The sequence below is a fragment of the Gadus morhua genome, chromosome 18 (assembly GCF_902167405.1).
Source record: "Gadus morhua chromosome 18, gadMor3.0, whole genome shotgun sequence".
Lineage (NCBI taxonomy): Eukaryota > Metazoa > Chordata > Actinopteri > Gadiformes > Gadidae > Gadus > Gadus morhua.
Window position 1 is genome coordinate 6,030,512 of NC_044065.1, and position 24,707 is coordinate 6,055,218.

At 50.1% G+C, this 24,707-nt stretch overlaps 2 protein-coding genes and 4 long non-coding RNA genes across 8 annotated transcripts; 4 read left to right on the plus strand and 2 right to left on the minus strand.

Annotated features, from left to right (window-relative positions):
* Positions 1-1,192: 1,192 nt before the first annotated feature.
* On the plus strand, positions 1,193-10,161 carry LOC115530741 (uncharacterized). 3 transcript variants are annotated; one of them, XR_003973773.1, is made up of 5 exons: positions 1,193-1,298; positions 1,878-1,937; positions 2,016-2,099; positions 9,835-9,936; positions 10,023-10,161. It is a non-coding gene; the product is annotated as an uncharacterized LOC115530741 (long non-coding RNA). The 3 variants fall into 3 exon arrangements; XR_003973774.1 differs by lacking the exons at positions 9,835-9,936; positions 10,023-10,161 and adding an exon at positions 2,183-2,307; XR_003973772.1 differs by lacking the exons at positions 1,193-1,298; positions 1,878-1,937; positions 2,016-2,099 and adding an exon at positions 9,496-9,748.
* Positions 10,162-10,691: 530 nt separating this feature from the next.
* LOC115530739 (uncharacterized) lies at positions 10,692-11,610 on the plus strand. Its single transcript, XR_003973771.1, has 2 exons — positions 10,692-10,945; positions 11,404-11,610. It is a non-coding gene; the product is annotated as an uncharacterized LOC115530739 (long non-coding RNA).
* Positions 11,268-12,914, minus strand: LOC115530735 (NADPH:adrenodoxin oxidoreductase, mitochondrial-like). The gene is made up of 3 exons (XM_030339456.1): positions 12,830-12,914; positions 12,385-12,587; positions 11,268-11,885 (listed from the first exon to the last, which is right to left on the minus strand). Exons 1-3 carry the CDS (start codon positions 12,862-12,864, stop codon positions 11,758-11,760), a joined length of 366 nt encoding a protein of 121 aa, XP_030195316.1. The 5' UTR covers positions 12,865-12,914; the 3' UTR covers positions 11,268-11,757.
* Positions 12,915-14,202: 1,288 nt separating this feature from the next.
* Positions 14,203-15,305, plus strand: LOC115530744 (uncharacterized). Its single transcript, XR_003973778.1, has 4 exons — positions 14,203-14,308; positions 14,873-14,932; positions 15,011-15,094; positions 15,178-15,305. It is a non-coding gene; the product is annotated as an uncharacterized LOC115530744 (long non-coding RNA).
* Positions 15,306-19,482: 4,177 nt separating this feature from the next.
* On the plus strand, positions 19,483-21,523 carry LOC115530738 (uncharacterized). The gene is made up of 4 exons (XR_003973770.1): positions 19,483-19,659; positions 19,746-19,847; positions 19,934-20,858; positions 21,317-21,523. It is a non-coding gene; the product is annotated as an uncharacterized LOC115530738 (long non-coding RNA).
* LOC115530733 (NADPH:adrenodoxin oxidoreductase, mitochondrial-like) lies at positions 21,181-22,827 on the minus strand. The gene is made up of 3 exons (XM_030339454.1): positions 22,743-22,827; positions 22,298-22,500; positions 21,181-21,798 (listed from the first exon to the last, which is right to left on the minus strand). Exons 1-3 carry the CDS (start codon positions 22,775-22,777, stop codon positions 21,671-21,673), a joined length of 366 nt encoding a protein of 121 aa, XP_030195314.1. The 5' UTR covers positions 22,778-22,827; the 3' UTR covers positions 21,181-21,670.
* Between the last annotated feature and the right edge of the window lie 1,880 nt (positions 22,828-24,707).

Sequence of the window (24,707 nt, forward strand, 5' to 3'; positions counted from 1 at the left end):
CCGTCACAAAACATTTTTGGGGGGATTTTTATGATGTATTGATAATGTATGTGCATTCTATTCGCAGTGTTTACATGAATACTAAAAGTGTGCAAATACTCCTGTTCTGGATGCCCTTAATTTTTCAAGAATTTAAATTTCAACCACGTGTCAATTTTTCTTGAATTTCTACAGTCTAGCTTTCAGAATTGAAACTTGCAAAGGGTGAAAACAAAAATAATTAGTTTTTCCTTCATCTTTTGAGTACCCCCTGCAGTACTACAAAATACCCCTAGGGGTACGCGTACCCCCCATTTGAGAAAAGGTTCTCAAAACGTTTACACTTGATGCAGCAACACATATGATTGGGTGGTTCAACCCTTTAACCTGGAGCGCTCCTTCGGAATAATGGGGCGTCTGGTGTAGGGATCGACCGATTAGGATTTTTTAGGGCAATTTACATTATAAAAATGACAAAATGATGATAACAAATGTTACAAGTCTCAATTAAAAATGCCATATGTACGGCTTCTTGAGTCATGCACGGAATAAGAATGCCGGATGAATAAAAGCAAGGCAAAATAACAGAGGAACATGGATTGGCTAGGACTTAAGAACTCAAGCTTCGTGCATCAAAGTTTTCTCAGCCTACCAATAACGTCAGGCTACAACCTCTTTCTTTGAAAATCGTATCGTAATCACAAAATAGTGATTCTACTACGAAATAGGGTGATGTGATTGATTTGTAGGAAACAACAGGCCAAACAGAGAAGCATACCTTTCTAAGAAGGTTTTTAATATTTTGGGATAACTACACAGACGCATGCCATACACTCTCTTCATGAGCCTAGATAATAGCCATGTCTAAATATTCTAAATGATAATCCCACTCAGCAGCAGGCCTAAGGAACCAGGCTGCAGTGGATTCAATTGTCGACTGAGGGATATTCTTGTTCATGGTATATTTTCTTCACAGAAACACTAGGTTATCTTTTTTAAGTAGTCTCATGTGCCAATTTAACTATGTAACCCTTGATATACAGGAGTACTCATTAACAAAATACACTGACATTGACAACATAGGAAGAGGCAGAAATATCCAACATATTGAATCAAAGACACTACAAGTCAGGTGACCACAGCAGGTAATTACAGCTGATTGTAAATTGGCAACCTGTCTTGTACCAGATAGACAAGCAATAAAGAGCCTGCAAGAAATCAGTGCTGCATGTCTGAAGGTACAGCAAATGCAATGGCCATGGGCAGGGGCAGGTTTTGTGTAGGAGCTGCTTTCGTCATAGCAATTTGGATGACCGAAGGTAAAGTACATTGTAGCGGACTGATTAATTTACTTGAGGAAACTTTAAGCTTAGTATCAATTTGTCTTTAGGTCTGTGATTGAGCTTATATTTAGTATGCTAAATATTGCTAGATGTTAAAGTGGTGTATGCTAAATGGTGCTACATGCTAAATGGTGCTACATGCTAAATGGTGCTACATGCTAAATGGTGCTACATGCTAAATGGTGCTACATGCTAAATGGTGCTATATGCTAAATGGGGCTATATGCTAAATGGGGCTACGTGTTAAAGTGGAGCATGCTTGAGGTGGCTATACACTAAATGGTGCTATATGCTAAAGGTTGCAATATGTAAGTGGTGTATGCTAAATGGTGCTGAATGCTAACATTGCTATAGTCTATGGTGCTATATGCTAAGTGATGCTTTATGCTATGATGCTAGTGTTAAATGGTACATTATCCTTAATGGTGCCATATGTTAAATTATGCTGTATGCCAAATCTTCCTCCATGCTAAATGATTCTATATTCTACACGCAAAATGTCACCACGTGCAAAACGCCGCTATGTGCTAAATGTTTCCCTGTAATTGTTTTTAGTCTCTTGCGCCCCATTTGGAGGGACCAACGGGAGATCCAAAGATGAGAACGGCCTGGGAAGTAAGGGATGAAAAGGCAATGTATATATTTGACTGTCTCCTTCAGTCCGAGTAGTTGACTTGATGGTTTGATTTTCAGATGTTCCACAAAATGACCTAGCTGACGTCATTAAAATGCAACAACTAATTGAGGCCCTGTATCAAGACCACTATATTATAGAAGGTATGCTCGCTCCAGGTTGTCTGTAGCTGTAACTCTAGCATTCAATGAAATATTTTAACTCTGTTTCTGTTTCAACTGAACAGAATACCTCAAGTCTGCCGCAAAAGCTAGGGCCTATGACCACGTGAGCACAGTCCCCCTGGCCTCTAACGTGACTCAAGCCTCTGACCCCCTGGCCTCTAACGTGACTCAAGCCTCTGACCCTTTTGCCTCTAACAACGGGACTCAAGCCTCTGACCCCCTGGCCTCTAACAACGGGACTCAAGCCTCTGACCCCCTGGCCTCTAACAACGGGACTCAAGCCTCTGACCCCCTGGCCTCTAACAACGGGACTCAAGCCTCTGACCCCCTGGCCTCTAACAACGTGACTCAAGCCTCTGACCCCCTGGCCTCTAACAACGGGACTCAAGCCTCTGACCCCCTGGCCTCTAACAACGGGACTCAAGCCTCTGACCCCCTGGCCTCTAACAACGGGACTCAAGCCTCTGACCCCCTGGCCTCTAACAACGCGACTCAAGCCTCTGACCCCCTGGCCTCTAACAACGTGACTCAAGCCTCTGACCCTTTGGCCTCTAACGGGACTCAAGCCTCTGACCCTTTGGCCTCTAACGGGACTCAAGCCTCTGACCCTTTGGCCTCTAACGTGACTCAAGCCTCTGACCCCCTGGCCTCTAACGTGACTCAAGCCTCTGACCCCCTGGCCTCTAACGTGACTCAAGCCTCTGACCCCCTGGCCTCTAACGGGACTCAAGCCTCTGACCCCCTGGCCTCTAACAATGTGACTCAAGCCTCTGACCCCCTGGCCTCTAACAACGTGACTCAAGCCTCTGACCCCCTGGCCTCTAACAACGTGACTCAAGCCTCCGACCCCCTGGCCTCTAACGTGACTCAAGCCACTGACCCCCTGGCCTCTAGCAACGGGACTCAAGCCTCTGACCCCCTGGCCTCTAACAACGCGACTCAAGCCTCTGACCCCCTGGCCTCTAACAACGTGACTCAAGCCTCTGACCCTTTGGCCTCTAACGGGACTCAAGCCTCTGACCCCCTGGCCTCTAACGTGACTCAAGCCTCTGACCCTTTGGCCTCTAACGGGACTCAAGCCTCTGACCCTTTGGCCTCTAACGGGACCCAAGCCTCTGACCCTTTGGCCTCTAACGGGACTCAAGCCTCTGACCCTTTGGCCTCTAACAACGGGACTCAAGCCTCTGACCCCTTGGCCTCTAGCAACGGGACTCAAGCCTCTGACCCCCTGGCGTCTAACGGGACTCAAGCCTCTGACCCCCTGGCCTCTAACAATGTGACTCAAGCCTCTGACCCGCTGGCCTCTAACAACGTGACTCAAGCCTCCGACCCCCTGGCCTCTAACGGGACTCAAGCCACTGACCCCCTGGCCTCTAACAACGGGACTCAAGCCACTGACCCCCTGGCCTCTAACAACGGGACTCAAGCCTCTGACCCCCTGGCCTCTAACAACGGGACTCAAGCCTCTGACCCCCTGGCCTCTAACGTGACTCAAGCCTCTGACCCCCTGGCCACTAACAACGGGACTCAAGCCTCTGACCCCCTGGCCTCTAACGTGACTCAAGCCTCTGACCCTTTGGCCTCTAACAACGGGACTCAAGCCTCTGACCCTTTGGCCTCTAACAACCGGACTCAAGCCACTGACCCCCTGGCCTCTAACAACGGGACTCAAGCCTCTGACCCCCTGGCCTCTAACAATGTGACTCAAGCCTCTGACCCCCTGGCCTCTAACAATGTGACTCAAGCCTCTGACCCCCTGGCCTCTAACAACGGGACTCAAGCCTCTGACCCCCTGGCCTCTAACGTGACTCAAGCCTCTGACCCCCTGGCCACTAACAACGGGACTCAAGCCTCTGACCCCCTGGCCTCTAACAACGGGACTCAAGCCTCTGACCCCCTGGCCTCTAACGGGACTCAAGCCTCTGACCCTTTGGCCTCTAACAACCTGACTCAAGCCTCTGACCCCCTGGCCTCTAACAACGGGACTCAAGCCTCTGACCCCCTGGCCTCTAACAACGGGACTCAAGCCTCTGACCCCCTGGCCTCTAACGGGACTCAAGCCTCTGACCCTTTGGCCTCTAACGGGACTCAAGCCTCTGACCCTTTGGCCTCTAACAACGGGACTCAAGCCTCTGACCCTTTGGCCTCTAACGTGACTCAAGCCTCTGACCCCCTGGCCTCTAACGTGACTCAAGCCTCTGACCCTTTTGCCTCTAACAACGGGACTCAAGCCTCTGACCCCTTGGCCTCTAGCAACGTGACTCAAGCCTCTGACCCCCTGGCCTCTAACGTGACTCAAGCCTCTGACCCCCTGGCCTCTAACGTGACTCAAGCCTCTGACCCCCTGGCCTCTAACGTGACTCAAGCCTCTGACCCTTTGGCCTCTAACAACCGGACTCAAGCCTCTGACCCCCTGGCCTCTAACGGGACTCAAGCCTCTGACCCCCTGGCCTCTAACAACGGGACTCAAGCCTCTGACCCCCTGGCCTCTAACAACGGGACTCAAGCCTCTGACCCCCTGGCCTCTAACAACGGGACTCAAGCCTCTGACCCCCTGGCCTCTAACAACGGGACTCAAGCCTCTGACCCCCTGGCCTCTAACAACGTGACTCAAGCCTCCGACCCTCTGGCCTCTAACGTGACTCAAGCCTCTGACCCCCTGGCCTCTAACAACGTGACTCAAGCCTCCGACCCGCTGGCCTCTAACGTGACTCAAGCCTCTGACCCCCTGGCCACTAACAACGGGACTCAAGCCTCTGACCCCCTGGCCTCTAACAACGGGACTCAAGCTTCTGACCCCCTGGCCACTAACGTGACTCAAGCCTCTGACCCATTGGCCTCTAACAATGTGACTCAAGCCTCTGACCCCCTGGCCTCTAACAATGTGACTCAAGCCTCTGACCCCCTGGCCTCTAACGTGACTCAAGCCTCTGACCCCCTGGCCTCTAACAACGGGACTCAAGCCTCTGACCCCTTGGCCTCTAACAATGTGACTCAAGCCTTTGACCCCCTGGCCTCTAACGTGACTCAAGCCTCTGACCCCCTGGCCTCTAACGTGACTCAAGCCTCTGACCCTTTGGCCTCTAACAACCGGACTCAAGCCTCTGACCCTTTGGCCTCTAACAACCGGACTCAAGCCTCTGACCCCCTGGCCTCTAACAACGGGACTCAAGCCTCTGACCCCCTGGCCTCTAACAACGGGACTCAAGCCTCTGACCCCCTGGCCTCTAACAACGGGACTCAAGCCTCTGACCCCCTGGCCTCTAACAACGGGACTCAAGCCTCTGACCCCCTGGCCTCTAACAACGGGACTCAAGCCTCTGACCCCCTGGCCTCTAACAACGCGACTCAGGCCTCTGACCCCCTGGCCTCTAACGTGACTCAAGCCTCTGACCCTTTGGCCTCTAACGGGACTCAAGCCTCTGACCCTTTGGCCTCTAACGGGACTCAAGCCTCTGACCCTTTGGCCTCTAACGGGACTCAAGCCTCTGACCCTTTGGCCTCTAACAACGGGACTCAAGCCTCTGACCCCCTGGCCTCTAACAACGGGACTCAAGCCTCTGACCCCCTGGCCTCTAACAACGGGACTCAAGCCTCTGACCCCCTGGCCTCTAACAACGGGACTCAAGCCTCTGACCCCCTGGCCTCTAACAACGGGACTCAAGCCTCTGACCCCCTGGCCTCTAACAACGCGACTCAGGCCTCTGACCCCCTGGCCTCTAACGTGACTCAAGCCTCTGACCCTTTGGCCTCTAACGGGACTCAAGCCTCTGACCCTTTGGCCTCTAACGGGACTCAAGCCTCTGACCCTTTGGCCTCTAACGTGACTCAAGCCTCTGACCCCCTGGCCTCTAACGTGACTCAAGCCACTGACCCCCTGGCCTCTAACGTGACTCAAGCCTCTGACCCCCTGGCCTCTAACGGGACTCAAGCCTCTGACCCCCTGGCCTCTAACAACGGGACTCAAGCCTCTGACCCTTTGGCCTCTAACAACGGGACTCAAGCCTCTGACCCTTTGGCCTCTAACAACGGGACTCAAGCCTCTGACCCTTTGGCCTCTAACGTGACTCAAGCCTCTGACCCCCTGGCCTCTAACGTGACTCAAGCCTCTGACCCTTTTGCCTCTAACAACGGGACTCAAGCCTCCGACCCCTTGGCCTCTAGCAACGGGACTCAAGCCTCTGACCCCCTGGCCTCTAACGTGACTCAAGCCTCTGACCCCCTGGCCTCTAACGTGACTCAAGCCTCTGACCCTTTGGCCTCTAACAACCGGACTCAAGCCTCTGACCCTTTGGCCTCTAACAACCGGACTCAAGCCTCTGACCCCCTGGCCTCTAACAACGGGACTCAAGCCTCTGACCCCCTGGCCTCTAACGTGACTCAAGCCTCTGACCCCCTGGCCTCTAACGTGACTCAAGCCTCTGACCCTTTTGCCTCTAACAACGGGACTCAAGCCTCCGACCCCTTGGCCTCTAGCAACGGGACTCAAGCCTCTGACCCCCTGGCCTCTAACGTGACTCAAGCCTCTGACCCCCTGGCCTCTAACGTGACTCAAGCCTCTGACCCTTTGGCCTCTAACAACCGGACTCAAGCCTCTGACCCTTTGGCCTCTAACAACCGGACTCAAGCCTCTGACCCCCTGGCCTCTAACAACGGGACTCAAGCCTCTGACCCCCTGGCCTCTAACGTGACTCAAGCCTCTGACCCCCTGGCCACTAACAACGGGACTCAAGCCTCTGACCCCCTGGCCTCTAACGTGACTCAAGCCTCTGACCCTTTGGCCTCTAACAACGGGACTCAAGCCTCTGACCCTTTGGCCTCTATCAACCGGACTCAAGCCTCTGACCCCCTGGCCTCTAACAACGGGACTCAAGCCTCTGACCCCCTGGCCTCTAACAACGGGACTCAAGCCTCTGACCCCCTGGCCTCTAACGGGACTCAAGCCTCTGACCCCTTGGCCTCTAACAACCTGACTCAAGCCTCTGACCCCCTGGCCTCTAACAACGGGACTCAAGCCTCTGACCCCCTGGCCTCTAACAACGGGACTCAAGCCTCTGACCCCCTGGCCTCTTACGGGACTCAAGCCTCTGACCCTTTGGCCTCTAACGGGACTCAAGCCTCTGACCCTTTGGCCTCTAACAACGGGACTCAAGCCTCTGACCCTTTGGCCTCTAACGTGACTCAAGCCTCTGACCCCCTGGCCTCTAACGTGACTCAAGCCTCTGACCCTTTTGCCTCTAACAACGGGACTCAAGCCTCTGACCCCTTGGCCTCTAGCAACGGGACTCAAGCCTCTGACCCCCTGGCCTCTAACGTGACTCAAGCCTCTGACCCCCTGGCCTCTAACGTGACTCAAGCCTCTGACCCCCTGGCCTCTAACGTGACTCAAGCCTCTGACCCTTTGGCCTCTAACAACCGGACTCAAGCCTCTGACCCCCTGGCCTCTAACGGGACTCAAGCCTCTGACCCCCTGGCCTCTAACAACGGGACTCAAGCCTCTGACCCCCTGGCCTCTAACAATGTGACTCAAGCCTCTGACCCCCTGGCCTCTAACAACGGGACTCAAGCCTCTGACCCCCTGGCCTCTAACAACGGGACTCAAGCCTCTGACCCCCTGGCCTCTAACAACGTGACTCAAGCCTCCGACCCTCTGGCCTCTAACGTGACTCAAGCCTCTGACCCCCTGGCCTCTAACAACGTGACTCAAGCCTCCGACCCGCTGGCCTCTAACGTGACTCAAGCCTCTGACCCCCTGGCCACTAACAACGGGACTCAAGCCTCTGACCCCCTGGCCTCTAACAACGGGACTCAAGCTTCTGACCCCCTGGCCACTAACGTGACTCAAGCCTCTGACCCATTGGCCTCTAACAATGTGACTCAAGCCTCTGACCCCCTGGCCTCTAACAATGTGACTCAAGCCTCTGACCCCCTGGCCTCTAACGTGACTCAAGCCTCTGACCCCCTGGCCTCTAACAACGGGACTCAAGCCTCTGACCCCTTGGCCTCTAACAATGTGACTCAAGCCTTTGACCCCCTGGCCTCTAACGTGACTCAAGCCTCTGACCCCCTGGCCTCTAACGTGACTCAAGCCTCTGACCCTTTGGCCTCTAACAACCGGACTCAAGCCTCTGACCCTTTGGCCTCTAACAACCGGACTCAAGCCTCTGACCCCCTGGCCTCTAACAACGGGACTCAAGCCTCTGACCCCCTGGCCTCTAACAACGGGACTCAAGCCTCTGACCCCCTGGCCTCTAACAATGTGACTCAAGCCTCTTACCCCCTGGCCTCTAACAACGTGACTCAAGCCTCCGACCCGCTGGCCTCTAACGTGACTCAAGCCTCCGACCCGCTGGCCACTAACAACGGGACTCAAGCCTCTGACCCCCTGGCCTCTAACGTGACTCAAGCCTCTGACCCTTTGGCCTCTAACAACGGGACTCAAGCCTCTGACCCCCTGGCCTCTAACAACGGGACTCAAGCCTCTGACCCCCTGGCCTCTAACAACGGGACTCAAGCCTCTGACCCCCTGGCCTCTAACAACGGGACTCAAGCCTCTGACCCCCTGGCCTCTAACAACGGGACTCAAGCCTCTGACCCCCTGGCCTCTAACAACGGGACTCAAGCCTCTGACCCCCTGGCCTCTAACAACGGGACTCAAGCCTCTGACCCCCTGGCCTCTAACAACGCGACTCAGGCCTCTGACCCCCTGGCCTCTAACAACGCGACTCAGGCCTCTGACCCTTTGGCCTCTAACGGGACTCAAGCCTCTGACCCTTTGGCCTCTAACGGGACTCAAGCCTCTGACCCTTTGGCCTCTAACGGGACTCAAGCCTCTGACCCTTTGGCCTCTAACGTGACTCAAGCCTCTGACCCCCTGGCCTCTAACGTGACTCAAGCCACTGACCCCCTGGCCTCTAACGTGACTCAAGCCTCTGACCCCCTGGCCTCTAACGGGACTCAAGCCTCTGACCCCCTGGCCTCTAACAACGGGACTCAAGCCTCTGACCCTTTGGCCTCTAACAACGGGACTCAAGCCTCTGACCCTTTGGCCTCTAACAACGGGACTCAAGCCTCTGACCCTTTGGCCTCTAACGTGACTCAAGCCTCTGACCCCCTGGCCTCTAACGTGACTCAAGCCTCTGACCCTTTTGCCTCTAACAACGGGACTCAAGCCTCCGACCCCTTGGCCTCTAGCAACGGGACTCAAGCCTCTGACCCCCTGGCCTCTAACGTGACTCAAGCCTCTGACCCCCTGGCCTCTAACGTGACTCAAGCCTCTGACCCTTTGGCCTCTAACAACCGGACTCAAGCCTCTGACCCTTTGGCCTCTAACAACCGGACTCAAGCCTCTGACCCTTTGGCCTCTAACAACCGGACTCAAGCCTCTGACCCCCTGGCCTCTAACAACGGGACTCAAGCCTCTGACCCCCTGGCCTCTAACAACGGGACTCAAGCCTCTGACCCCCTGACCACTAACAACGGGACTCAAGCCTCTGACCCTTTGGCCTCTAACGCCTCTAACAACGTGACTCAAGCCTCTGACAACCACAAACTGGCCTCCGACATCTCTGAGAAGCCTGCTTCGAGTCAAAGCAACAACTCCATGATGCCCATTCATCACAATCAAAGTGAGGGAAATGGAAGCCATTCATAATAAAGAGATTTGCACAATATTTTGTGCACTATTTTAGTCGCTAACAATCTTTTGTTTCAGATGTTTCACAAACATCGCTAAGCAAAGGTTGCAGGAAACACTATAAGGCCGTTGGACTACAATTGCTTCAGGCGATCTCAAATTACAAGGATGTTAAAGAAGGTGAGATGGTTCAAGTTTCTTTGACTATTATTAATATGCAAATTCTGTTTCATGGACGGATGTTTTCGCTTCTCTAAACCCAATAGTAAGCCGAGAGTCGGATCAGGTGAACGCCGAGGCATCATCAGGAACTGACCCCAAAGCAGTCGGGGCTGCTTTGGATGCCAACGATTTAGCCGCTCTGAATAATGTTTTAACTGGACAACAGCATAATGGACAAGAAACTGACTAACGAATGTATGCCTTGATAATAAAAACTTTTAATTGATACTGTACAATGTTTTTATTTGAGGGGTGGTTTGTAAATCTGGACCAAGCAATCTGTACTTGATGCACTTATTTCCCATTTGACTGGTTGTGTGGGCAGAACCTGGGAGTTGTGACTTGGGACAAGCCCCTTCACTGTCTCAAGTCCCATCTTAAAACTCACCTTTACTCTGGCTTTTAACTCCAGGTAGCGTGTTGATGTGTTATGTAGATGTATTATGTGGGCAGTGGATCTTATTTATTGGATTCTATTTGGGTATCTTTTATGCTATTGAGCCTCTCATCTTTTATTGTGCTTCTGTGGTGTCATCTTGTTGTACAGCACTTTTAAATAGTGATATGTAAAGTGGAAGTAGGCAGCGCTGTGATCTTCAGTAATGGCATTTGTGTGGGGGGGAACTACTTGACAAATGTGGTACTTGTACTATTGTATGCTTAAATTGAAGATTTCCCTGTAATGAAATGGAATCATTCTAGCTCCTGCCAAGGCTAATCTTCCCTTGGTTTGAAGCCTGCACTTGGGAGTAAAATCGAATTTTCTCTCCAAGACAAAACCGCGACCAAGCGACGGTAAAGGCATGCTTCTTGCTCTAGTGATCATTTCCATAATGTTTGAATAGGCCTACCTTCAAGACGGTGGACTTCTACAGGAAGCACCAGGACTCCATGACCCCAGCCGGTCTGGGCTTCTTCCAGAGCCAGTGGGACGAGTCGGTCACCAACACCTTCCACAACACGCTTGGTAAGCAACTCTGGAAACGAACCGTTGGAGCGCCTGGCATGTTGGCTCTTTTCTTTCTCCTTGTTTGTGTACATGGGGAACGGAGGATTTTGCAAAGGAAAAAATGACTCAAACTCACACCTGGTGGTATATGTCACCTTTTTAAGTTGACGTTTACATGAAGGAATGGGTTTTAGAGCACATTTGAAACCATATTCTTTTGCATATCCTCTACTGGCCATTTTTTTTTGAAGGATCCTAGTTTGGTCATTTTTTGTTTAGCATAATCTTCCATTTGAGTGTATAGCTGTATGGTTTGGTCAGAGTACCTTCATGTGAATAAATCCTGTTAAACATGAAAAACATTAAATTAAAATTGGATTTTATCATTTAAACAAAGAATCGACAAGTACAATTGTGAGGTTGGGAGGATATATCCATTAACATTAAACTGTCCACTGGTGTTCTTCTTCCTGCAGACATGAAGGAGCCGGTGTTTGAGTTCGTGCGGCCCCCCGTGTACCACCCGCCGCGGGTCAAGTTCCCCCACAGGCAGCCGCTCCGCTACCTGGACCGCTACCGTGAGGGCAAGGAGCACACCTACGGCATCTACTGAGCCCCACAGACGCACACATCTGGAGCTACCGCTGGACGACATGTTAATATAATAAATTGTTTTTTTTGTATTGACTGCGTCTTATTTTGGTCTGCATTACAACACAGTCCATGGTTTCATTCCATCTTATTCTTGTGGTAAACTGTGTTAATTTCTCCATTGCGATGGTTCTCCACGTTATGAAAGAGTCTTCAGAAATAGAAGGTAACTTTGGGGTTCAGGTCCGGGCGGTCTTCAGCATCTCCTCTACGTCCAGAAGCTTCTCTCGGGGTTTCCCCTGGGCCGCGCCCCTCCTCCCCTCCTGGTTGATCTTCTCCCAGTCCGAGAAGGACACCGGCTTCACGCCTGCAACCAATCACACAGGAGAGATTAGATCATGTGACCTGGAGGTTCAAGCCCGCCATCTTGGTGCGTGTTGACCAACACTTCCAGAATAACCAAGCAACACATTATTGGTGTGAAGAGGCACCGAGATGTTTGAGTGTGTGAGACAATGCCAAAATACATGTAATCAATTCAACTTAGATATTCCATAAAACCTTTCTGATCAAATGTTCCCGAACCCAACAATCGAAGAAATGAGCCAAACGATTCCTAACGACAAGACAGAGCTGCAATAATAAGTGCGAAAACAGGTGCAGCTCATCAAGTTAATTAGGGATCTGCAAATGACTGGACTCATTAACGGCATGAGGAACACCTGATAGCCGCTTGTGTTTCTATGTCAAAACGACAAACCCCATTGCTAACTTAAATGATTAAAGAGTGAAATAGGATTATTTATTTAGCAAGTGAGGAATCTCTCACCCCTACATTACACCAGATACTAGACGGAGAGCAGTACCTCTCTTGTCCAGCAGGGGGATCCCCGTGGATCCAGGCTTGGCAGAGGTCACGTCCAGGCAGCCAGAGGTGAGGTGACGTCCTCCACGACGCTGTGTGCTGTGTCGAAGCTGTTGTTTATGGTGATGGCAATGACCCCGATGGGGCCAGTCTTCAGCCAGCCACTGCAATAAAGACCTGGGGGTGTGTGTGCTCCCCCAGGTGCTCCACAACAAAGAAGAGAAAAAAAAAAAAATACATTTGTGTATTTATATACACAAATGTATATGAACACATAAAGGCATAGATTTATCTATCTATCTATGTACCTATCCATCTCTATACACACACAGACATCTATATATAGATATGGATCTATACATGTGTGTACCAAACGTATGCTGTAACTGCGTCCTGTGTTTGGATGTGATGGGTGAGGGAGCATGTGGGGTCCACACTGGACTTACAGGCGTTGAGGCCCTCCTTCCCTCCTGGGTGGCATCGAGCGGCCGGGCTGGGAACCACAGCCAGGACATGGCGCTTGTCCTGGGGGGAACCTGAGAGAGAGAGAGCACGGGGCATTGAATGGTTCTCTAACCTTTTCTACTAGTCTACCTCCTCTAAGATATTTTTTCAGTACCCCCTTTACCGTCACAAAACATTTTTGGGGGAATTTTTATGATGTATTGATAATGTATGTGCATTCTATTCGCAGTGTTTACATGAATACTAAAAGTGTGCAAATACTCCTGTTCTGGATGCCCTTAATTTTTCAAGAATTTAAATTTCAACCACGTGTCAATTTTTCTTGAATTTCTACAGTCTAGCTTTCAGAATTGAAACTTGCAAAGGGTGAAAACAAAAATAATTAGTTTTTCCTTCATCTTTTGAGTACCCCCTGCAGTACTACAAAATACCCCTAGGGGTACGCGTACCCCCCATTTGAGAAAAGGTTCTCAAAACGTTTACACTTGATGCAGCAACACATATGATTGGGTGGTTCAACCCTTTAACCTGGAGCGCTCCTTCGGAATAATGGGGCGTCTGGTGTAGGGATCGACCGATTAGGATTTTTTAGGGCAATTTACATTATAAAAATGACAAAATGATGATAACAAATGTTACAAGTCTCAATTAAAAATGCCATATGTACGGCTTCTTGAGTCATGCACGGAATAAGAATGCCGGATGAATAAAAGCAAGGCAAAATAACAGAGGAACATGGATTGGCTAGGACTTAAGAACTCAAGCTTCGTGCATCAAAGTTTTCTCAGCCTACCAATAACGTCAGGCTACAACCTCTTTCTTTGAAAATCGTATCGTAATCACAAAATAGTGATTCTACTACGAAATAGGGTGATGTGATTGATTTGTAGGAAACAACAGGCCAAACAGAGAAGCATACCTTTCTAAGAAGGCTTTTAATATTTTGGGATAACTACACAGACGCATGCCATACACTCTCTTCATGAGCCTAGATAATAGCCATGTCTAAATATTCTAAATGATAATCCCACTCAGCAGCAGGCCTAAGGAACCAGGCTGCAGTGGATTCAATTGTCGACTGAAGGATATTCTTGTTCATGGTATATTTTCTTCACAGAAACACTAGGTTATCTTTTTTAAGTAGTCTCATGTGCCAATTTAACTATGTAACCCTTGATATACAGGAGTACTCATTAACAAAATACACTGACATTGACAACATAGGAAGAGGCAGAAATATCCAACATATTGAATCAAAGACACTACAAGTCAGGTGACCACAGCAGGTAATTACAGCTGATTGTAAATTGGCAACCTGTCTTGTACCAGATAGACAAGCAATAAAGAGCCTGCAAGAAATCAGTGCTGCATGTCTGAAGGTACAGCAAATGCAATGGCCATGGGCAGGGGCAGGTTTTGTGTAGGAGCTGCTTTCGTCATAGCAATTTGGATGACCGAAGGTAAAGTACATTGTAGCGGACTGATTAATTTACTTGAGGAAACTTTAAGCTTAGTATCAATTTGTCTTTAGGTCTGTGATTGAGCTTATATTTAGTATGCTAAATATTGCTAGATGTTTAAGTGGTGTATGCTAAATGGTGCTACATGCTAAATGGTGCTACATGCTAGATGGTGCTACATGCTAAATGGTGCTACATGCTAAATGGGGCTACATGCTAAATGGGGCTATATGCTAAATGGGGCTACGTGTTAAAGTGGAGCATGCTTGAGGTGGCTATACACTAAATGGTGCTATATGCTAAAGGTTGCAATATGTAAGTGGTGTATGCTGAATGGTGCTGAATGCTAACATTGCTATAGTCTATGGTGCTATATGCTAAGTGATGCTTTATGCTATGATGCTAGTGTTAAATGGTACATTATCCTTAATGGTGCCATATGTTAAATTATGCTGTATGCCAAATCTTCCTCCATGCTAAATGATTCTATATGTTCTACACGCAAAATGTCACCACGTGCAAAACGCTGCTATGTGCTAAATGTTTCCCTGTAATTGTTTTTAGTCTCTTGCGCCCCATTTGGAGGGACCAACGGGAGATCCAAAGATGAGAACGGCCTGGGAAGTAAGGGATGAAAAGGCAATGTATATATTTGACTGTCTCCTTCAGTCCGAGTAGTTGACTTGATGGTTTGATTTTCAGATGTTCCACAAAATGACCTAGCTGAAGTCATTAAAATGCAACAACTAATTGAGGCCCTGTATCAAGACCACTATATTATAGAAGGTATGCTCGCTCCAGGTTGTCTGTAGCTGTAACTCTAGCATTCAATGAAATATTTTAACTCTGTTTCTGTTTCAACTGAACAGAATACCTCAAGTCTGCCGCAAAAGCTAGGGCCTATGACCACGTGAGCACAGTCCCCCTGGCCTCTAACGTGACTCAAGCCTCTGACCCCCTGGCCTCTAACGTGTCTCAAGCCTCTGACCCTTTTGCCTCTAACAACGGGACTCAAGCCTCTGACCCCCTGGCCTCTAACAACGGGACTCAAGCCTCTGACCCCCTGGCCTCTAACAACGGGACTCAAGCCTCTGACCGCCTGGCCTCTAACAACGGGACTCAAGCCTCTGACCCCCTGGCCTCTAACAACGGGACTCAAGCCTCTGACCCCCTGGCCTCTAACAACGCGACTCAAGCCTCTGACCCCCTGGCCTCTAACAACGCGACTCAAGCCTCTGACCCCCTGGCCTCTAACAACGCGACTCAAGCCTCTGACCCTTTGGCCTCTAACGTGACTCAAGCCTCTGACCCTTTGGCCTCTAACGGGACTCAAGCCTCTGACCCTTTGGCCTCTAACGGGACTCAAGCCTCTGACCCTTTGGCCTCTAACGGGACTCAAGCCTCTGACCCCCTGGCCTCTAACGTGACTCAAGCCTCTGACCCCCTGGCCTCTAACGTGACTCAAGCCTCTGACCCCCTGGCCTCTAACGTCACTCAAGCCTCTGACCCCCTGGCCTCTAACGTGACTCAAGCCTCTGACCCCCTGGCCTCTAACGTGACTCAAGCCTCTGACCCCCTGGCCTCTAACGGGACTCAAGCCTCTGACCCTTTGGCCTCTAACGGGACCCAAGCCTCTGACCCTTTGGCCTCTAACAACGGGACTCAAGCCTCTGACCCTTTGGCCTCTAACGTGACTCAAGCCTCTGACCCTTTGGCCTCTAACAACGGGACTCAAGCCTCTGACCCCTTGGCCTCTAGCAACGGGACTCAAGCCTCTGACCCCCTGGCGTCTAACGGGACTCAAGCCTCTGACCCCCTGGCCTCTAACAATGTGACTCAAGCCTCTGACCCCCTGGCCTCTAACAATGTGACTCAAGCCTCTGACCCGCTGGCCTCTAACAACGTGACTCAAGCCTCCGACCCCCTGGCCTCTAACGGGACTCAAGCCACTGACCCCCTGGCCTCTAACAACGGGACTCAAGCCTCTGACCCCCTGGCCTCTAACAATGTGACTCAAGCCTCTGACCCCCTGGCCTCTAACAACGGGACTCGAGCCTCTGACCCCCTGGCCTCTAACGTGACTCAAGCCTCTGACCCCCTGGCCACTAACAACGGGACTCAAGCCTCTGACCCCCTGGCCTCTAACGTGACTCAAGCCTCTGACCCTTTGGCCTCTAACAACGGGACTCAAGCCTCTGACCCTTTGGCCTCTAACAACCGGACTCAAGCCACTGACCCCCTGGCCTCTAACAACGGGACTCAAGCCTCTGACCCCCTGGCCTCTAACAATGTGACTCAAGCCTCTGACCCCCTGGCCTCTAACAACGGGACTCAAGCCTCTGACCCCCTGGCCTCTAACGTGACTCAAGCCTCTGACCCCCTGGCCACTAACAACGGGACTCAAGCCTCTGACCCCCTGGCCTCTAACGTGACTCAAGCCTCTGACCCTTTGGCCTCTAACAACGGGACTCAAGCCTCTGACCCTTTGGCCTCTAACAACCGGACTCAAGCCTCTGACCCCCTGGCCTCTAACAACGGGACTCAAGCCTCTGACCCCCTGGCCTCTAACAACGGGACTCAAGCCTCTGACCCCCTGGCCTCTAACGGGACTCAAGCCTCTGACCCTTTGGCCTCTAACAACCTGACTCAAGCCTCTGACCCCCTGGCCTCTAACAACGGGACTCAAGCCTCTGACCCCCTGGCCTCTAACAACGGGACTCAAGCCTCTGACCCCCTGGCCTCTAACGGGACTCAAGCCTCTGACCCTTTGGCCTCTAACGGGACTCAAGCCTCTGACCCTTTGGCCTCTAACAACGGGACTCAAGCCTCTGACCCTTTGGCCTCTAACGTGACTCAAGCCTCTGACCCCCTGGCCTCTAACGTGACTCAAGCCTCTGACCCTTTTGTCTCTAACAACGGGACTCAAGCCTCTGACCCCTTGGCCTCTAGCAACGGGACTCAAGCCTCCGACCCCCTGGCCTCTAACGTGACTCAAGCCTCTGACCCCCTGGCCTCTAACGTGACTCAAGCCTCTGACCCCCTGGCCTCTAACGTGACTCAAGCCTCTGACCCTTTGGCCTCTAACAACCGGACTCAAGCCTCTGACCCCCTGGCCTCTAACGGGACTCAAGCCTCTGACCCCCTGGCCTCTAACAACGGGACTCAAGCCTCTGACCCCCTGGCCTCTAACAATGTGACTCAAGCCTCTGACCCCCTGGCCTCTAACAACGGGACTCAAGCCTCTGACCCCCTGGCCTCTAACAACGGGACTCAAGCCTCTGACCCCCTGGCCTCTAACAACGTGACTCAAGCCTCCGACCCTCTGGCCTCTAACGTGACTAAAGCCTCTGACCCCCTGGCCTCTAACAACGTGACTCAAGCCTCCGACCCGCTGGCCTCTAACGTGACTCAAGCCTCTGACCCCCTGGCCACTAACAACGGGACTCAAGCCTCTGACCCCCTGGCCTCTAACAACGGGACTCAAGCTTCTGACCCCCTGGCCACTAACGTGACTCAAGCCTCTGACCCATTGGCCTCTAACAATGTGACTCAAGCCTCTGACCCCCTGGCCTCTAACAATGTGACTCAAGCCTCTGACCCCCTGGCCTCTAACGTGACTCAAGCCTCTGACCCCCTGGCCTCTAACAACGGGACTCAAGCCTCTGACCCCTTGGCCTCTAACAATGTGACTCAAGCCTTTGACCCCCTGGCCTCTAACGTGACTCAAGCCTCTGACCCCCTGGCCTCTAACGTGACTCAAGCCTCTGACCCCCTGGCCTCTAACGTGACTCAAGCCTCTGACCCTTTGGCCTCTAACAACCGGACTCAAGCCTTTGACCCCCTGGCCTCTAACGTGACTCAAGCCTCTGACCCCCTGGCCTCTAACGTGACTCAAGCCTCTGACCCTTTGGCCTCTAACAACCGGACTCAAGCCTCTGACCCTTTGGCCTCTAACAACCGGACTCAAGCCTCTGACCCCCTGGCCTCTAACAACGGGACTCAAGCCTCTGACCCCCTGGCCTCTAACAACGGGACTCAAGCCTCTGACCCCCTGGCCTCTAACAATGTGACTCAAGCCTCTTACCCCCTGGCCTCTAACAACGTGACTCAAGCCTCCGACCCGCTGGCCTCTAACGTGACTCAAGCCTCCGACCCGCTGGCCACTAACAACGGGACTCAAGCCTCTGACCCCCTGGCCTCTAACGTGACTCAAGCCTCTGACCCCCTGGCCTCTAACAACGGGACTCAAGCCTCTGACCCCCTGGCCTCTAACAACGGGACTCAAGCCTCTGACCCCCTGGCCTCTAACAACGGGACTCAAGCCTCTGACCCCCTGGCCTCTAACAACGGGACTCAAGCCTCTGACCCCCTGGCCTCTAACAACGGGACTCAAGCCTCTGACCCCCTGGCCTCTAACAACGGGACTCAAGCCTCTGACCCCCTGGCCTCTAACAACGCGACTCAGGCCTCTGACCCCCTGGCCTCTAACGTGACTCAAGCCTCTGACCCTTTGGCCTCTAACGGGACTCAAGCCTCTGACCCTTTGGCCTCTAACGGGACTCAAGCCTCTGACCCTTTGGCCTCTAACGGGACTCAAGCCTCTGACCCTTTGGCCTCTAACGTGACTCAAGCCTCTGACCCCCTGGCCTCTAACGTGACTCAAGCCACTGACCCCCTGGCCTCTAACGTGACTCAAGCCTCTGACCCCCTGGCCTCTAACGGGACTCAAGCCTCTGACCCCCTGGCCTCTAACAACGGGACTCAAGCCTCTGACCCTTTGGCCTCTAACAACGGGACTCAAGCCTCTGACCCTTTGGCCTCTAACAACGGGACTCAAGCCTCTGACCCTTTGGCCTCTAACGTGACTCAAGCCTCTGACCCCCTGGCCTCTAACGTGACTCAAGCCTCTGACCCTTTTGCCTCTAACAACGGGACTCAAGCCTCCGACCCCTTGGCCTCTAGCAACGGGACTCAAGCCTCTGACCCCCTGGCCTCTAACGTGACTCAAGCCTCTGACCCCCTGGCCTCTAACGTGACTCAAGCCTCTGACCCTTTGGCCTCTAACAACCGGACTCAAGCCTCTGACCCTTTGGCCTCTAACAACCGGACTCAAGCCTCTGACCCCCTGGCCTCTAACAACGGGACTCAAGCCTCTGACCCCCTGGCCTCTAACAACGGGACTCAAGCCTCTGACCCCCTGACCACTAACAACGGGACTCAAGCCTCTGACCCTTTGGCCTCTAACAACGTGACTCAAGCCTCTGACAACCACAAACTGGCCTCCGACATCTCTGAGAAGCCTGCTTCGAGTCAAAGCAACAACTCCATGATGCCCATTCATCACAATCAAAGTGAGGGAAATGGAAGCCATTCATAATAAAGAGATTTGCACAATATTTTGTGCACTATTTTAGTCGCTAACAATCTTTTGTTTCAGATGTTTCACAAACATCGCTAAGCAAAGGTTGCAGGAAACACTATAAGGCCGTTGGACTACAATTGCTTCAGGCAATCTCAAATTACAAGGATGTTAAAGAAGGTGAGATGGTTCAAGTTTCTTTGACTATTATTAATATGCAAATTCTGTTTCATGGACGGATGTTTTCGCTTCTTTAAACCCAATAGTAAGCCGAGAGTCGGATCAGGTGAACGCCGAGGCATCATCAGGAACTGACCCCAAAGCAGTCGGGGCTGCTTTGGATGCCAACGATTTAGCCGCTCTGAATAATGTTTTAACTGGACAACAGCATAATGGACAAGAAACTGACTATAACGAATGTATGCCTTGATAATAAAAACTTTTAATTGATACTGTACAATGTTTTTATTTGAGGGGTGGTTTGTAAATCTGGACCAAGCAATCTGTACTTGATGCACTTATTTCCCATTTGACTGGTTGTGTGGGCAGAACCTGGGAGTTGTGACTTGGGACAAGCCCCTTCACTGTCTCAAGTCCCATCTTAAAACTCACCTTTACTCTGGCTTTTAACTCCAGGTAGCGTGTTGATGTGTTATGTAGATGTATTATGTGGGCAGTGGATCTTATTTATTGGATTCTATTTGGGTATCTTTTATGCTATTGAGCCTCTCATCTTTTATTGTGCTTCTGTGGTGTCATCTTGTTGTACAGCACTTTTAAATAGTGATATGTAAAGTGGAAGTAGGCAGCGCTGTGATCTTCAGTAATGGCATTTGTGTGGGGGGGAACTACTTGACAAATGTGGTACTTGTACTATTGTATGCTTAAATTGAAGATTTCCCTGTAATGAAATGGAATCATTCTAGCTCCTGCCAAGGCTAATCTTCCCTTGGTTTGAAGCCTGCACTTGGGAGTAAAATCGAATTTTCTCTCCAAGACAAAACCGCGACCAAGCGACGGTAAAGGCATGCTTCTTGCTCTAGTGATCATTTCCATAATGTTTGAATAGGCCTACCTTCAAGACGGTGGACTTCTACAGGAAGCACCAGGACTCCATGACCCCAGCCGGTCTGGGCTTCTTCCAGAGCCAGTGGGACGAGTCGGTCACCAACACCTTCCACAACACGCTTGGTAAGCAACTCTGGAAACGGGACGTTGGAGCGCCTGGCATGTTGGCTCTTTTCTTTCTCCTTGTTTGTGTACATGGGGAACGGAGGATTTTGCAAAGGAAAAAATGACTCAAACTCACACCTGGTGGTATATGTCACCTTTTTAAGTTGACGTTTACATGAAGGAATGGGTTTTAGAGCACATTTGAAACCATATTCTTTTGCATATCCTCTACTGGCCATTTTTTTTTGAAGGATCCTAGTTTGGTCATTTTTTGTTTAGCATAATCTTCCATTTGAGTGTATAGCTGTATGGTTTGGTCAGAGTACCTTCATGTGAATAAATCCTGTTAAACATGAAAAACATTAAATTAAAATTGGATTTTATCATTTAAACAAAGAATCGACAAGTACAATTGTGAGGTTGGGAGGATATATCCATTAACATTAAACTGTCCACTGGTGTTCTTCTTCCTGCAGACATGAAGGAGCCGGTGTTTGAGTTCGTGCGGCCCCCCGTGTACCACCCGCCGCGGGTCAAGTTCCCCCACAGGCAGCCGCTCCGCTACCTGGACCGCTACCGTGAGGGCAAGGAGCACACCTACGGCATCTACTGAGCCCCACAGACGCACACATCTGGAGCTACCGCTGGACGACATGTTAATATAATAAATTGTTTTTTTTGTATTGACTGCGTCTTATTTTGGTCTGCATTACAACACAGTCCATGGTTTCATGCCATCTTATTCTTGTGGTAAACTGTGTTAATTTCTCCTTTGCGATGGTTCTCCACGTTATGAAAGAGTCTTCAGAAATAGAAGGTAACTTTGGGGTTCAGGTCCGGGCGGTCTTCAGCATCTCCTCTACGTCCAGAAGCTTCTCTCGGGGTTTCCCCTGGGCCGCGCCCCTCCTCCCCTCCTGGTTGATCTTCTCCCAGTCCGAGAAGGACACCGGCTTCACGCCTGCAACCAATCACACAGGAGAGATTAGATCATGTGACCTGGAGGTTCAAGCCCGCCATCTTGGTGCGTGTTGACCAACACTTCCAGAATAACCAAGCGACACATTATTGGTGTGAAGAGGCACCGAGATGTTTGAGTGTGTGAGACAATGCCAAAATACATGTAATCAATTCAACTTAGATATTCCATAAAACCTTTCTGATCAAATGTTCCCGAACCCAACAATCGAAGAAATGAGCCAAACGATTCCTAACGACAAGACAGAGCTGCAATAATAAGTGCGAAAACAGGTGCAGCTCATCAAGTTAATTAGGGATCTGCAAATGACTGGACTCATTAACGGCATGAGGAACACCTGATAGCCGCTTGTGTTTCTATGTCAAAACGACAAACCCCATTGCTAACTTAAATGATTAAAGAGTGAAATAGGATTATTTATTTAGCAAGTGAGGAATCTCTCACCCCTACATTACACCAGATACTAGACGGAGAGCAGTACCTCTCTTGTCCAGCAGGGGGATCCCCGTGGATCCAGGCTTGGCAGAGGTCACGTCCAGGCAGCCAGAGGTGAGGTGACGTCCTCCACGACGCTGTGTGCTGTGTCGAAGCTGTTGTTTATGGTGATGGCAATGACCCCGATGGGGCCAGTCTTCAGCCAGCCACTGCAATAAAGACCTGGGGGTGTGTGTGCTCCCCCAGGTGCTCCACAACAAAGAAGAGAAAAAAAAAAAAATACATTTGTGTATTTATATACACAAATGTATATGAACACATAAAGGCATAGATTTATCTATCTATCTATGTACCTATCCATCTCTATACACACACAGACATCTATATATAGATATGGATCTATACATGTGTGTACCAAACGTATGCTGTAACTGCGTCCTGTGTTTGGATGTGATGGGTGAGGGAGCATGTGGGGTCCACACTGGACTTACAGGCGTTGAGGCCCTCCTTCCCTCCTGGGTGGCATCGAGCGGCCGGGCTGGGAACCACAGCCAGGACATGGCGCTTGTCCTGGGGGGAACCTGAGAGAGAGAGAGCACGGGGCATTGAATGGTTCTCTAACCTTTTCTACTAGTCTACCTCCTCTAAGATATTTTTTCAGTACCCCCTTTACCGTCACAAAACATTTTTGGGGGAATTTTTATGATGTATTGATAATGTATGTGCATTCTATTCGCAGTGTTTACATGAATACTAAAAGTGTGCAAATACTCCTGTTCTGGATGCCCTTAATTTTTCAAGAATTTAAATTTCAACCACGTGTCAATTTTTCTTGAATTTCTACAGTCTAGCTTTCAGAATTGAAACTTGCAAAGGGTGAAAACAAAAATAATTAGTTTTTCCTTCATCTTTTGAGTACCCCCTGCAGTACTACAAAATACCCCTAGGGGTACGCGTACCCCCCATTTGAGAAAAGGTTCTCAAAACGTTTACACTTGATGCAGCAACACATATGATTGGGTGGTTCAACCCTTTAACCTGGAGCGCTCCTTCGGAATAATGGGGCGTCTGGTGTAGGGATCGACCGATTAGGATTTTTTAGGGCAATTTACATTATAAAAATGACAAAATGATGATAACAAATGTTACAAGTCTCAATTAAAAATGCCATATGTACGGCTTCTTGAGTCATGCACGGAATAAGAATGCCGGATGAATAAAAGCAAGGCAAAATAACAGAGGAACATGGATTGGCTAGGACTTAAGAACTCAAGCTTCGTGCATCAAAGTTTTCTCAGCCTACCAATAACGTCAGGCTACAACCTCTTTCTTTGAAAATCGTATCGTAATCACAAAATAGTGATTCTACTACGAAATAGGGTGATGTGATTGATTTGTAGGAAACAACAGGCCAAACAGAGAAGCATACCTTTCTAAGAAGGCTTTTAATATTTTGGGATAACTACACAGACGCATGCCATACACTCTCTTCATGAGCCTAGATAATAGCCATGTCTAAATATTCTAAATGATAATCCCACTCAGCAGCAGGCCTAAGGAACCAGGCTGCAGTGGATTCAATTGTCGACTGAAGGATATTCTTGTTCATGGTATATTTTCTTCACAGAAACACTAGGTTATCTTTTTTAAGTAGTCTCATGTGCCAATTTAACTATGTAACCCTTGATATACAGGAGTACTCATTAACAAAATACACTGACATTGACAACATAGGAAGAGGCAGAAATATCCAACATATTGAATCAAAGACACTACAAGTCAGGTGACCACAGCAGGTAATTACAGCTGATTGTAAATTGGCAACCTGTCTTGTACCAGATAGACAAGCAATAAAGAGCCTGCAAGAAATCAGTGCTGCATGTCTGAAGGTACAGCAAATGCAATGGCCATGGGCAGGGGCAGGTTTTGTGTAGGAGCTGCTTTCGTCATAGCAATTTGGATGACCGAAGGTAAAGTACATTGTAGCGGACTGATTAATTTACTTGAGGAAACTTTAAGCTTAGTATCAATTTGTCTTTAGGTCTGTGATTGAGCTTATATTTAGTATGCTAAATATTGCTAGATGTTTAAGTGGTGTATGCTAAATGGTGCTACATGCTAAATGGTGCTACATGCTAGATGGTGCTACATGCTAAATGGTGCTACATGCTAAATGGGGCTACATGCTAAATGGGGCTATATGCTAAATGGGGCTACGTGTTAAAGTGGAGCATGCTTGAGGTGGCTATACACTAAATGGTGCTATATGCTAAAGGTTGCAATATGTAAGTGGTGTATGCTAAATGGTGCTGAATGCTAACATTGCTATAGTCTATGGTGCTATATGCTAAGTGATGCTTTATGCTATGATGCTAGTGTTAAATGGTACATTATCCTTAATGGTGCCATATGTTAAATTATGCTGTATGCCAAATCTTCCTCCATGCTAAATGATT

Excerpts from the sequence above, each read along its gene's own strand:
- LOC115530733 (XM_030339454.1), bottom strand. The coding sequence starts at position 22,777 with ATGCCACCCAGGAGGGAAGGAGGGCCTCAACGCCT. Across the intron at positions 22,501-22,742 it reads GAAGGAGGGCCTCAACGCCT|CACCTGGGGGAGCACACACA; the intron begins GTAAGTCCAGTG and ends TTTGTTGTGGAG. Across the intron at positions 21,799-22,297 it reads CCCCCTGCTGGACAAGAGAG|GCGTGAAGCCGGTGTCCTTC; the intron begins GTACTGCTCTCC and ends GATTGGTTGCAG.
- LOC115530735 (XM_030339456.1), bottom strand. The coding sequence starts at position 12,864 with ATGCCACCCAGGAGGGAAGGAGGGCCTCAACGCCT. Across the intron at positions 12,588-12,829 it reads GAAGGAGGGCCTCAACGCCT|CACCTGGGGGAGCACACACA; the intron begins GTAAGTCCAGTG and ends TTTGTTGTGGAG. Across the intron at positions 11,886-12,384 it reads CCCCCTGCTGGACAAGAGAG|GCGTGAAGCCGGTGTCCTTC; the intron begins GTACTGCTCTCC and ends GATTGGTTGCAG.